The sequence below is a fragment of the Agelaius tricolor genome, unplaced genomic scaffold (genome assembly GCF_023055355.1).
Source record: "Agelaius tricolor isolate 1412-34295 unplaced genomic scaffold, bAgeTri1.0.p SCAF_14, whole genome shotgun sequence".
In the NCBI taxonomy this organism is placed as follows: Eukaryota; Metazoa; Chordata; class Aves; order Passeriformes; family Icteridae; genus Agelaius; species Agelaius tricolor.
The window spans coordinates 16429372-16444042 of NW_027269274.1; the positions used below are offsets into that span (position 1 = coordinate 16429372).

The following is a 14671-nucleotide window of genomic DNA, read 5'->3' on the forward strand; positions in this document are numbered from 1 at the left end:
TGGATGGACAGTTTGTAGGTGATCGTGTTGGCTAAAGAATTTCTCTTTACATGGAAAGGGAAGAAGTCAGCTGTCAGAGTCCTCTCTGTAAATGGTTTTCTTCAGAATAGTTGAATTACTCTGTATTTCTCATTTATATTTGTGATCACATTTTTCAAATAATGCTGCTAAGAAGAACTGTGTACCTAAAAGGGACTCTATAAATAAGATTGTCTTACATAATGCATTTTTAGCTTAACAAATGAGTAACATCCACAACTTTTTTGGAAGTAGTTGTTGGAATAATAAATCAAACTATAAAAGAGCCTTAAATTTCTGATTCTGTCATAATCAGGAGTTGTTTTTACCATTCTTTTTTATTTCAGAAGTGTTACATTTTGTTCTTGTTACACAGTTTAGCAAGATGGTTTGGTCTGTTGGGTCAGTTTACTTGGATTCTTTAATTTTTCCTGACTTTGATTCAGTGTGGCTGGAAAATAATTTACTCTTGAGATTTGGCTTCTATTGTGTTGATAATACCTATATGGATATTCACCAATCCTATGAATTGATTATAAAAATTGTCAAACAGAAGAGACTAACATAATTTAATGATTATTACAAAAGGCATTAGATTCAATACTGTTGTATTGAGAATGAAGGAGGAGTGTTACTTTTGTATGAGAATTAATTTCTAATTGAGTATGATCACCAAGATTGTATCTAGAGCTGATGGAATCAGTTGATTTCTGTTTTCTAATTTTTGCTTATTTAGTCTTTTTTTGAGTGAAGCAGACTGAAGACCTCAGAGCTTGGCTGAGTAAGAGCAGTTGAGTTGTTTTTCCTCCATGATTTAACTTTTCTATTGTCTACAACCAGGAACACCCTCATGTCCTAGGATTAGTGTCTCTGTCATGAGATCCCTGACATGTTCAGAACAGATGAAAATGCTCTGGAAACTGGTTTTTAATATTATCATGCCTATATTATTACTTAAAATTATTAATGTATCTAAAATTACTCTCATAAATTAATATCTTATTACTGTATTAACACTTCTCCATTTTGTTTTCTGGTGTTTTCAAAGGTAGCTTTTTACCCAAGGTGTTTTAAATTCCCTTTTTTGAGACATAGATTAATTTTTTAGAGGTTTTGTTGGTTTGAACTAAAAAATCACAGTTTAATACAGGACTTTGGGGTATTTTGCAAATCAACTTGTATGTTCCTAATTTGGTAAAATTGCAAATTAGAAAAAAGAAAACATTTTCTGTGTTTAAAGGACCCAGCTTTGTAAAATACTGAAGAGGCAAAAAAAAAAAAAAAAAAGGAAAAGCCATTGGAGGTTTGATTATGTCCTGCCAGTTCATCATTTCAGTTGTCAGTGTTCCTGCTCTTTGGGAGAGGCTTTCAGTAGTTTTTCTTTGGTTGAAATCCATATTTATGATTTCTTCATGGGTGAAGAATGGATGCAGAATGCTGATGAGCTGAGGTTTTGTTGGATTATGCTGTCTGCATTATCCCAGTCTGGAGCCAGTTGTTGTGTTTCTCCCTCCTCTGATGTAAACAAGAATTTAAAGCCTCATTTAACTGACTGTGACTTCTGCTGGGCCATAAGAGCTGAGAGAGCAGTTGAGGCTTCTTGATGAAATTCTGAGTTCTTAACTCTTGGGATTAAGTCCTGCATTGAGTCTCACTGGGGAAATGCAAGCATTTGATGCCATTTGGTTCCCTTTAGATCTTTTTTTCACTCTTTCTTGTATTGGTCTCATCTGGGTGTTTGCCTCATCTGGGTGATGGGTGTAGTTCTTCCTTTCCCTTGCCCATTATGAAGGGTGTGCAAAGGGTTAAAATGCAGTTTTGTTTTGGTGGAAGTTTTGTCTCTGCATTTCTCATTATTTCTTAGAAATTCAAGGTTCAAGAGCCCTACCTTGTGGTGCATGGTGCAGCTGGGAGTCTTGGGTTCCGTGGTGTTCTTCAGCCTGTCTGCTTCCCGTGCAGTCAGAGGGGACTCAGGGCTTTGGCATGGGAGGATCTTTAGGGAGGAGCTGCACTCAGCTGGTTGGAGCAGGGTGCTGGGAACGCCTGGGCTGTGGGTTTGATCCCTCTCTGGCCATTGCCTTGATTGGACTCAATGATCCCGGCGGGTCCCCCTCCATCACATGGGAGCCCCTTGACCACAGCTGGAGTGTTTGCATTCCAGGGGGAGTGAATGTTCTCCTGAATTGGAGAAGAGGATGGTGCCCACAGGGGGTCACTGTTTGAGCTCGTGGAATCCCACTTGTAATGCTCCAGGGAGTGGAGGTGACAGGGGAGCCCTCCTGGCTGTGTGTTTACCTGGAGCAAGTTTTACTGGAGTGCTGCATTCAGTCTGTGCCTGGGGGAGTTTTTAATGCTGGGCCCGGGGGCAGGTAGGACCTGCCTGCAATTCACCCTTTGTTCTGACATCTCATGTTGAGGGAACTCCCCATGTCCATGTCCCTGAAGATTTGGATAAATATAGCTGAAGAATATATCATTATACACTGTGAATTTTTAAAACTTCTTTTAACAATTGAGTTTCATTTAGTATTTTTATTTATTGTATCAATATTTTCTGAAACATTAAGATGGGTTCTTATTTTCCCTGCTTAATGAAAATTAAAGATACCTGGAAAAGTAAGGTGTGTTGTCATGTTAGATAGTGCTTATGAAAAGTACAGATTCTCATGGATTCTTTCATATGTCTGCTTAAATATAATCTATGGTATTGCAGGATTTTTGCAGTCTATTGGATGCACAGATTATATTTGAAATAGTTTCAACTTGGAGAAAAGTAATTGCTGGAGTTGATTTCCTGTTTTAATCTCTGCAATTTGGGCAGCCTGTTCCATTGATGGGTTGTGGAGTAGAGTAAGAATTGTGAGACAAGGAAATCTTTGTATGCAATATAAATCAGAGGTTGCTGATTAAAGTGATTACCAGCCTTGCTTAATTTAAAAATCTTTTTAAAAGCTCAGCTTTTATGGTGTTGTTGAGCCTTATTTCCAATAAGGGCCGGAATAAGCACACCTGATCAGGAAAAGTTGGCTGACAGGTTTTCTGGGCAGCTATGTAAGAGCTATTTTTATACAGGGAGTGAGCTAAAGGGCTATGCTTAGAAGAAAATTCACACAAAGATCCAAGCCTCATATGTGTGTCTCTCTTTTTCCCCACCCTCTAGTGATATGCAGCTTCCGAGGAACTGTTCCGCAAGGCTTGGTCCTGGAACTAGGTGAAACTGTCCAGATCCTGGAGAAATGTGAAGGTAAGTGTGATGTCCAAGAGGGAACCCCATTTTCCATGTAAGAATATCCCAATATCTTAATCTAGCAGGTTTTAATAAGTTCTTTGGAAATCATGATGCATCAAATCAAAGCACTTGAATAAAACCTACTCTGACCCACTTTCTGTAGGAAAGGCTGAGTGCTCTTGGCACTAATCCAGTCTGATAGGGGGTCAGTGTGTTTGAAGTTAACCATCTGTCCAGAAAATCTTGAACCCTGACCTGATTGTTGTATTGTAACTGGGTCTTACACTGAATTTTCATCATGTAAAGTACAGAATCAGTATCTTTTTTTTTACTGTATTTTCTCAGTGTTACTGTTATGCATTTTTATTAAGCATATCAGTTTAATTACTTAGAAACATCTGAACAGGTTGAAAATATTAGTTATTAAATAGATTAGCAATACCAGAAAAAAATGTAAAAAATATGGGTTTAAGGGGATTTTTTTTGCATTCATTTTGATATGTGTTTTCGTACCTAAAGCAAAATGCCCTTGTAAATTTTATAGTTCTTATGTGGCTGGAGATGTCTGTGTGTGAATAAATCGAATGTCCTAATGCTCTGCTTTATTCACAATGAAGAATGTGATTGAAGGTGGATGTAAAAGGAGAATTATTCTTATCCTAACGTTCAAGCAAGTGTTGTAAAACATGTCTGGTGAAAAATAGGTTGACGAGATACAGTAAGAGTACATGTTTCACTGTAGTCTGAGGTGGAATAATGTAACCTTATTCCTGAAGTGCTGAACAAATTCAAAACCCAGATCCACAAATTTGAATTCCAAATTAACATTCCACAAAGTTGTAGATGTGGTTTTTTCTTTGTTCAGTTTAAAGTAATTTTTCATCTGCGCTGTTAATGTTGCTTCCCAGACCTTCTGCAGGCTCTGCTTTGCCTCTCATGCCTAGAACTGTTTTTTGCTCTTGATGCTTTTTCTTGTACTCAGGTGTTTGTTTTCCCACTGACTTAACTCATCACAAAAAGTCACCTCTATGCTAATTTTTGTAGTAACATAGGTTTGTAAAAATTCTCTTGAATGAGAGCTTTGCATTGCAGTGGAGAAAATTGCCCACAAAGAAGCTTGCTGTAAACAATCCCATGCTGTTTTAAAAACCACAAATGCTGGGGTGGGCTAAGCTGTGCTCACACACTGAGGGCACATTGTAATTATTCTACCAGGTCTTGTAAATTAGAACGTGGTGCAAGCTCAGGAAAAAAGTATCCCTTTGCTTAGGATGAGATAAATCTAAGGGAATTAAGCACTGCATGTTGCTGAAAGCTGTCATGGTATTTTCCAGCCATTTCTGGGAAATTTTTAAAACTGGGAAATAAAAGCACGATCTCCAAGGAGCAGGTTTTTTATGGAAAAGCAAGTGGATAATCCAACTTGTCTTTACAGTGTTAAAATAATTAGGCTTTGAATATTTCCTTTGCTGGTAGTTTTGAGAATGATTCCTCAAAAGCAATTCATGCCAGTCTTCAAATTGCTGAGAAAGGAGGTCCTCAGACAGGGTTTTCCTGGATGGAAGATGATTTGTACAGAATGTTTTTGGATTTGCAGTTTAAGCCCTCCATCCTGTCATTTTGGTTGAGGTGCCTTTACCATGGACTTTGTGTATAAAAAGATAGATTAATTTTGATAATAACATCTGGAACTCCACACTATGAAACTCATCTGAATATTCAGATGGTCTGTGCTGCAGCTCTTGCATGTGTGAATTATGCAAAAAAGCACACTCAATGTGCAAAGCAGACTCCTAAAAGAGGAAAAAAAAAGCAGTTGCTTTTTAAGCATTCTTGTCGAAGTCGTTGTTTAACAGGGTCCTCTACTTCTGCCTTCTTTGCTGGGGATTCTTTTGTGTAGACAGACTGGATAAAATAATATTAACCCACACAAAATAAGGGTCATTGCTGTGAGAGTCACTGCAGATCCATTGCTGTTTCAGCTTCACTTCTTGAATAGTTTATGCATAATTGTCTGCAGCAGGGATTTTTCTGTCTGGGTTGAAAAGATTCACATACACAAACTTTTAGTGATGTGAGCTAAGATTTCAGAGACTCGCTAGAGAATTCAAGGCTGACAAAGATTCAAAGAGTAGCTATACTTGTGAATGTGCTTATTTTTAATCATAATAACTTACTGAATAACTGTATTTGTATTATAAAAGAGCAAGTGCTCTTCTGTAGTGATTGGTGTAAGAAGCAGTCCCTGCTTTTAGAGCAATTGAATGAAAGAGGAGGGAATTTCCTATTTCAAGATTCTGGGTACCACTGCAGCTAAGTTTTATAGATATTTGCAGAGTACAGAAACAAATGTAGGTGCATACACACACACCCACACCCACATGCATGTATTTATCTCTAAGGTTAATAAATATAAATATAACTACCAACTGATAACATGTTAAAAAGTATTGTGGTTGTGTATGCGTTTTTAAATGAAATAGAGTGAAACAGAGGTAACTTTTTTTGTTTGGATCTTGTTTACATGCTTGAAATTGGAACTTTTGGATTTCCCCAAATTTGCCTGCTCCTCTGTGTGCCTTCATACTAGACCACAAATATCTGAATCACTGCTTTTTAACCCTTCCTAGATCTGACAAAGAACCTGCCCACTGTTCCAGTAAATAAACTCACGGACCTGGTGCCTGTCTTTCCTCTACAGGCACCAAAGGCTCCACGTGTGTTTCCATCAAACACACACCATCTGTAAAGCACAAGGTGTTCCAGGGAGGTTTTGTAGTTACTGCTTTCACAGAGGACTCTCAGATCCTCCACTGGTCTTACTCAAATGTTAGAAATGTTCATCAAGACACCACTTGGACCTGTGCTTGTCATTCACAGCTTTCTCTGAGCCCTTCCACTATGATCTTGGCACTCAGGGAGAGCTGAAACACCAAGTGGAGTTCTCTGCTCTGCTGCACCAATGCCAGAGGGGCATTAGTGTGCCACTGGAAATGCTGAGAGATGGAGCTTTCTTTTGTCAAGTGGCAAAGTATGAGCACACTCCTTGTTTGAAATGCACATTTGGACTGTGCATTCTGAAGAACATTCTGTCTTTTGAGTCACATGGCCATTGCCCTGCCACAGGCAGTGGCTGTCAGTAACTAGTGGCATTCAGACTAAATTTAAAATGTCTGTTTTGTCCATTTGTTTTTATTGCTAGGGGGCAATTTTCTTTAGATTAAAAATGCTGTAACTTCAGTAACTGTAATTATTACCTTGAGAGTTTTGTATATTCACTGAAGAATGGAAACACCAGCTGATGCCTGAAGCACCAGTTAAAAGAATATTATCTTACCCATGCAAATTCTGCTAGCCACACAAGTATTTATCCACCTGGTTTTCATGTGTGTACATTAATAATTGTGTTTTTAAACCATGCAGAAAATATATTTAAAGGTAATTCCAGCAGTGATGCCATGGTCAAAATAAATGTTTCTGGTATTTGGAACACTTAAGCAGCAGATATAACTTGCAATTAGGGTTTTAAAAAAATATTCTTGATGAATTTAATGTGATTGAGAAGTGATGCCTTTGCCATGCCTCCAAGCTGTGCCATACAGATGAGGGAGGAATCCCACTGCAGGCTGTCAGTGCTGTGGGAGCCCTGCAGGTTTCCTCCCATCTGAGGCAGAGCTCACCTGTGGCTGCCTGGGCCAAAGTGACTCCTTCCAGTCATTTGTTCTTGGCCTGAGGAAGATGTCTCCAGTGAGATACCCATTCTACTGTTGGTTTCCCCCCCACCCTTTCCATTCTTTTTCCCTCTTTGCATTTTGTGGGATGTGCCCATGGAAGTGAAGCCTCTCTGGCTCACTCCTCTGCTGTGGCAGATCTTGCCCAGTTCTTCAGAGTCGCATTTCAGAGCCCAGAGTGACTTCTGACAGCCCTGTGGCCACAGTAAAACACATCCCATGTCTCTTTGCCTTCTGGATGGTAATGATGCAGCCCTGGCAGCATGATCAGCCTGTTCCTGTGGCTCTGCTGGCCCCAGGCTGCCCCTGACGTGGTGTAGGCAGGCAGGGCCGGGGATTCTGCTGCTGCTGCCCGGCGAGCAGCCGGCTCGGGACAGAGCGCTCCAGCCTTTGGGAGTGCGGAGCAGCCGGCCCGGGACAGAGCGCTCCAGCCTGTGGGAGTGCGGAGCAGCCGGGGCTCGGGACAGAGCGCTCCAGCCTGTGGGAGTGCGGAGCAGCCGGGGCTCGGGACAGAGCGCTCCAGCCTGTGGGAGTGCGGAGCAGCCGGCCCGGGACAGAGCGCTCCAGCCTGTGGGAGTGCGGAGCAGCCGGCCCGGGACAGAGCGCTCCAGCCTGTGGGAGTGCGGAGCAGCCGGGGCTCGGGACAGAGCGCTCCAGCCTGTGGGAGTGCGGAGCAGCCGGGGCTCGGGACAGAGCGCTCCAGCCTGTGGGAGTGCGGAGCAGCCGGCCCGGGACAGAGCGCTCCAGCCTGTGGGAGTGCGGAGCAGCCGGGGCTCGGGACAGAGCGCTCCAGCCTGTGGGAGTGCGGAGCAGCCGGGGCTCAGGACAGAGCGCTCCAGCCTTTGGGAGTGCGGAGCAGCCGGGGCTCGGGACAGAGCGCTCCAGCCTGTGGGAGTGCGGAGCAGCCGGCCCGGGACAGAGCGCTCCAGCCTGTGGGAGTGCGGAGCAGCCGGGGCTCGGGACAGAGCGCTCCAGCCTGTGGGAGTGCGGAGCAGCCGGCTCGGGACAGAGCGCTCCAGCCTTTGGGAAGCTTTCGCTGAGCGCTGCTCCTGTCCCTATCCTGGGTCACTTTGGGTGCCTTCAGCTCTGCAGGGCAGGTGACATGCAGATAACAAGGTAAAAGCAATTGGTTATTGGCTTGTATATGCAAAAGACAGCTTTGCTCCGGGTGTGAGGGTTACTCACATTACTGCCAAGTACATTTATTTTTGTAGGACAAAGAATGCTCGAGTTCCTGTAGCAGACTCTACTAGCAGTACTTTATTTAAGGACAAATTTTAGCTTTAGGATTTACCTTAAATACTGATATAATTTAATTTTAGAATTTTCTTTGTCAAGAAATTATATGCAGAATTTCTTTTTTCCTACTGTCTGCAGCTCAGTGACTCTGATACTTGAGCTTTATTTTTCTGAAAAGTAGATCAATATCTTTCAATTAGGGCCCTTTTGCTTTTTTGTAACTGAGTCCTCTAAAGGGGTGAGCTGTTTCCATGTGACAGACCTCTTGTGGATTAAGTGGAAATCTGAAAAAGGTTATGAGATGGCTTTTAGAAAGAATATCTGGTTTCATTCAACACACTTTCAAGTAAAGATCAAAAAATCACTGGTAGCTCTTCCAGTCACTGAAATGAAGAGGTTGAGATGTGCAGGACTGCCCCAGAGCTACTTTTGTAACTTAACTAGGGCTGCACTGTTGCTGAGACTCCTGAGTGTGGCACACCTTTGGAAAGAGGAGTTTTCAGTCTTTGTCCAACAGTTTGCAGATTCTCTAATGTGGCTTCAAGTTCCCCCAGTGGATTTCCACAGGTACAGGTAGTTTTAGAGGGGCATTTCTGACAGACTAATTCTTGGTTTTCTTGTACCAAATGAATGTGTGGTGTGGAATATCCCTTTGGCTGATTCAGGTCAACCATCTCAGCTATGTCCCCACCCAGCTTCACTGCAGGCATGATCATTGTTTCGCATTCATTTATTCACAAAATTCTTGTCACTTTATAGCTGTTTTTCTCCTTCTTGATTTTAAATCTCATCTTCACCATTTCTGTGAAGTCAGTACCCTCTCAAGACCACATGTCACTAAATGCATGCCATAACTCTGAAATATTAGCAGTTTTTATTTGCAGTGCAGTGACACCTAAAGCTGTTGGGCAGTGTTGTGTCTGACCAGGGAGTGCAAGTTGGGGTCACAATTAGATGAAGCACCTGCCTTGGCTTGATGACTATTGTCATTAAATCCTCCAAAACAAATGCTCTTTAAGATAAATGATTACATCAATATTAATGTGTTTAAGACTAATTCCAGAATGCAGGTTTAGTTCATTTTAGAAAATAATGTAATGCAGATGCAATTTTCTAAATGTGCCTTTAAAAAAAAGCATTGTACCTTTTCCCATAGCTTTTACTTTGTGATACAGAATGAGTTGTGCATTTTACAGTGAGGGGCTTTCAGCCTCTGCTGAGCTCTGACTGTCTCTTGCTTGCACAGAGTTGAAGGAAACTCAAAATAGAGAGAGGTGACTTAAAAAAAATTGCACTACATTAAAAAAGATAAAAATAAAAGAACAAGTAAGATCTGGAGAGCACAATTTATAAGATTAAAGGAAATTGAGGAACTTCTCAAATAAATGAAGAAAACTACAAGAGTAAAGTCAACAAAATATTTTCCATGATGTCCAAAAGAAAAAAAAGTCCAGTATTTAAATAGAACCAAAGAAAGTTCAGGTTGTAAGGGGATATGCCAGATTTCCAAGTACTATACCAAAATTTCACGTTACCTGCAGTTTTACTGGCCACTGTTGGTCTGTAAAAGAAGTTTCTTCTAAAAAATTGCCTGTGCAACACCACTACTTTCAAACTGGTCTGTGTGGAGTGGCAGAAATAGAGTTTCCTTGGAATTTGGTGCAGCAATACCTTGGAATTTGGGTTTTACAGATGTGTGGATAATTTTCCTGAGACAAGGAGTGCAGTGTTTTTCAGCCCTGGTAATAAATGATTGGATGCTGTTTAAACCAGACTGAATGTGAGGAGAGATTTAGAGACATGGCTTGGATGAGCTGGGTGATTTCTCAGGGTCCTTCCTTGCCTTTTTTTCACAACTGTGTAAGCACAGAGCTTGTAAACTTTGAAAATTTGTTTGGAATGAAGAACAAAAGCTTCAGAATTGAGCTAGGTTTTTGTTTACTACCCTGTAGGTCTAGAATATTGATGGTCATCCCCTTTACTGGGTTTTGTTTTTTTACTGGTCTGTTCACAAACTTGGATAAAACCACTTTTTTTCCCCATTTACCAAGAAGTTTGTCATTCTGTTTGCCTTAGAGCTTAAATGTCTGGTTATTTCTGAGGTACAGACTGTATTTAATATTAGTAACAGTGAATCACAGGATAAATGCATTTATTTATTCTGTGACCTTAAAAATATGCAGCATCTGTTGCTCAATAGCAGGTGTGGGCACAGTTGTGTGGAGTTCTAGAAATCACTCATGTTAAGGATCTGTATGTGTTGTTTGTGCATTTATGTTTATATTGATATGATTGCCCTAAAGTTTGATCAACTAAAATGAATTCAAAACAATAATAGTTTATTTTTGAGATATAAACAATGATGTCATAGGAAAACAAATCTTTGTGTTATGTCCTATCTTCATGAGAAGTTTGTGTAATGAAAAAGATGGATTTTAACGTTTACATTTTTTCTCTACTGAGGTTTGCAATTGTCTTGAATTCATCAGTTATTTTACTTCATATTGACTTAGATTCCCTTTTTAAAACAAAATAAAAATTCAAGACTATCAGGCTGTCTTTAAAGCAAATTCAAGGCCTTATTCCCCACATCTGATCCTCTCAATGAGACTCTTATTATAATTCAGCCAAATCTGAAGTCATTTTTCTAAGAGAGACAAAATACCCAGTTACTTAGTTCTGTTCTTCTCTATTCTCCATAGCAAATTACTGGCAGGTTCTGCCAGTGCAATTTAAAATAAGGGAGGGAAAAAGACAGTAAGTAGGAAGTCAGTGGGAAAATGAGAGGGTTTTTGATGGGATTGAGCTGATGTGAAGTGTTGGCTGTGTGCAGCTGAGGGCTGTGCCTGCCTGGCACTGGCTGCAGCTCTCACCACACCTGGGGGCTGAGCTTGGCTTGGGCCTGGCCAGGTTTGCCCAGGACTTTGGGGTGGCTGGGCAGGGCCAGGCCCCTCCCTGGTCCAGACAGGCACCAGTGTCCCTGCAGCCTGGGGCTGCTCCAGGGTGTGCTGCTTTCCCACTCCTCACCTGGGGAGGAGTTCAGCCCCTTTATTCCCAGCTGAGCCCTGCAGTGACACCACTGTCACCTGTGAGGAGCAGCAGGAACTGAGTTCTTCTGTTTAACTTGCAGCTTGAGCAGCTTTGTGTTTTACTTCTCATTTATTGTGCTGTCTGGAGCTGTTTCCTGATGGGGAATACAAGAACAATAATATGGTGTGTAAATTAGACCCTAAAGCCTGTTCTCTACTTGGGCATGTGTAAGACCAGACACATGCAAAGATTTATATTTGTTTAAAGCCCATCAGAAATGTATGATAATGGCTTTTACAGGTTTCTGAAGTCTGGAGATTTTGTCAAGATAAGCACTGCAACAAGACCCATGTGCCAGCCTGGAAGAGAAGTGTTCAGTGCAGGCTCTTCCCTGAGTGCTGAATGACTCTTTGCCACAGTGCCTAAGGATTATTAGTAGGAGAATAGCTAATCTGCTTTTATTCCTGGTGGGAAGAAACAAGAGCATTGCTGCTTGTTAAGGGTTTGTCATTATTGCAGAGCAAAATTAAAGGAATTTTTACAAGAAGCCCTAACAAAAAAATATTGTAAAAATTTCACTTATGTGAGGCACAGCTGTTTTTTTAGATGATCTCAGTAACTGCATAGTTGTAGTCAGTTTGCTTCTGTGTAAAGACAGCAGTGCCACAAATATTATAATGTGTTTCATCTGGTTTCAGGTTGGTACAGAGGTGTTTCCATTAAGAAGCCCAGTGTCAAGGTAAGCATGAATACATTTGTTAATCTAATGGCAGATTAAATCTATTTTACTGTTGCAATCCAGTAAACTTTTAATTTTTCTTCTCTAACTTTTTTCCTGTGGGAGGATTTGATTTTTTTTTTAAATTGAGTGATACTCATTAATCACTCAAAGGATCAGAAACCTTCCTGACATATAACATGCAATTTTTTCAACATTTATAAATCTCATCCAGTTTGATCCTCTCCACCCTACTCCCCGAAGAAAAGCATAGGTGGGTGATATTGCATTGCTTAAAGGCAGCATTTGAAAGAACATTTAATAAATTGAATTATTAATCTAATACAACTTTGAAAAAAGTCTGTTGAAAAAGGATTTTGTAAGTTGTTGGGGGTGGTCTCAGATTTTTTCCGTTTAACCATTTGATTTGGTTATTTGCCATTTTTTTTCCATTGTTTTTGCTCTTGGAGAACTTTTTTGACTGTTCTGGTATGATTGTGTTTGTGAGGATATCTAAGTTTTTTTAAATGTTTGTATCCAAACACGCCAGTAGGTGCTTCTATATGAGCTTTACTTTATTTATTTCTGTTGGTTTAAATATTGCTTGTATTTAAAGATTCCTCATGTTTACCTAATACCTATGTATTATGGAATATAAAATTACCTGTATACATTGACATGACTACAGGAGTCTTTTAATGAAATGTCTGCAGTCATTGTGTGTGTTGGTACTTCTGCCTGTGTATATGTTCAGTTTTGATAGGAGAGCCCTTCAAAGCTTCCCTGGTTTCTTAGATACCAGAAATAAGCAGCATTAACTAGAACTGAACCAAACCAGGAAGTGAAGTAGCATTTCTTTTCTTCCTGATTTTCATGTGGCTGAAAGCAAGCCCATTTACTGATTTCCTGAGGAAGCCATTCCTCTCAGATTCAGCTTTTTTCTTCTATAATTTTAGTCTTGCCTATCAACAAAAAGAAATTTTCCTTAGCATTTGGAATCTTACATACTTAATATTCCTTTCAACCTGCCTCGCACCCCACCCCAAAAATTTTTCTTTTGAAATGGTTTTAAAGCTCTAAAAAGTGCAAGCCCACACTTGGTTGCTGACATTTTTGTCAGTGGCTGTCAGCTGTTTTGAATCCAAAGATTTCCAATGCTGCTTCTGTATTTCCCACTGAAGTGCAGCTTGTGTTCTTTCACACTGACAGACTTTGCTCTTAGGATTCGGGGCTGTGTGCTTTAGGGAGAATGTGGAACACTGGGAAAAGGTTGGATTAAATTCCCTTTTCCCCATGTCTCAACATACAAGAGCACACTGGCACAGGCAAGGGCAGAGTGCAGCCCTCATGGGAGCAGCCAAAGACAAATAACTGGAGGTGTCCCAAGTGGGTTTGACCAGCTTTTCCTTGGAAAGGGAGAAAAACTGACAGCCCCAGAGTATGCAAGTAATAGAACACTTCTGTCCTTGGGGGTTCAATGCAAATTTGATGGTGGGCTTTTAGTTTTTGTTTAATTTGTCTTTTTAAGCCTCTGTCTGTGTCACCCCCAATCAGCATCAGCCTGCTCTGGGAGCTGCAGGTGCTGTGCTGCAAACTGCAGAAGAGCCACTTCTCTGATCTTGCCAGGTGGAGGTTTGGTCCAGTGTGGTGTCCTGGTCTAAGGCAGATAAAACAGCCAATTTTTACTAATCTCAATATAGAGTCTTGACTGGCAGCTTTGACACAATGGTTGTTTGGGGGTTCTTAATAGATATATTGGCAGTTATTTATTGTGGCCGAGGTTACCAATGCTGAAAACTGTAAATGTATGTTTCTAATGGACTGAATTTTTTCTCTTGCAGGGGATTTTTCCTGCAAATTATATTCACTTGAAAAAGGCAATTGTCAGTAACAGAGGGTGAGTATTTTTCCTTCCTTTTCAGCAGCTACAGTGCTTTTTATCTAGAAGGGAAACAAAGAAATCATTATTGAAACTTACAGAGATGTTTCAGTTCATTGTATCATTTTTGTGTATGAGGACTTGAAAATTAAATGTAATTCTACAGAGTTGGGAGGTGGCTTGTTTGTTTTTAATATAGCAAGAATCAGGTCTGATGGTTACTCTTGTTTGCTTTGGCTCATAAAATTGTAACTTTAGAGGTTTCGTCTGAAACACATTCACTTAAAGAACTCTTCTTATATTCTTCCATTTCTGCTTGTTCTCTCACTGGCAAAGTACTGTATTTTCCTATTTGTTGTGGAGGCACCAGTCAGTAGAGAGCCCATCTCATTTACCTACAGATTTTCAGAGTCATAGCTGTGTTACCTTGAATGTTTTCCAAAGGATCCAGCCCTCCCCACCTCACCCAAAGAGTGACTGAAGTGCACTGTTGAAAGCTTCTGCCCTTCTCTTTGTTAGTATTCATGTGTTGCTGGCAGTGGGTTTATTTCAGATAATGGGAATAACAACACTGGTGGAAATGTCATGTCAGGAAAGTTACTGACTGGGGGCTCTGGAACCTGCAAAGTTTCCTGTGAGATTGACTGAGACTCCTGAAATCAATATCTTGTGTTTTCACTGCTGCTTTTACTTGCATATTCCAGATAAAGGCTGCTGTGGGGAGATTTATAATTGCAGTGTTTCAGACAGTGACCTGAGGCAACAAATTAAATGTGGAAGATAAAATGTATTAAATGGCTCTTAGTGAACTACCTGTAGAAAACCAG

At 40.7% G+C, this 14671-nt stretch overlaps 1 protein-coding gene across 10 annotated transcripts in view; it reads left to right on the forward strand.

The window, feature by feature from the left end:
* The window catches only part of DOCK3 (dedicator of cytokinesis 3), a 185912-nt gene that overhangs the window by 15985 nt on the left and 155256 nt on the right, over window positions 1-14671 (forward strand). For all 10 annotated transcript variants that reach the window (XM_071439935.1, XM_071439936.1, XM_071439939.1 and 7 more), the window contains exons 2-4: window positions 3179-3262; window positions 11946-11986; window positions 13807-13862. In XM_071439935.1, the coding sequence (XP_071296036.1) occupies window positions 3179-3262; window positions 11946-11986; window positions 13807-13862 (181 nt within the window). The remainder of the gene's footprint in view (window positions 1-3178; window positions 3263-11945; window positions 11987-13806; window positions 13863-14671) is intronic.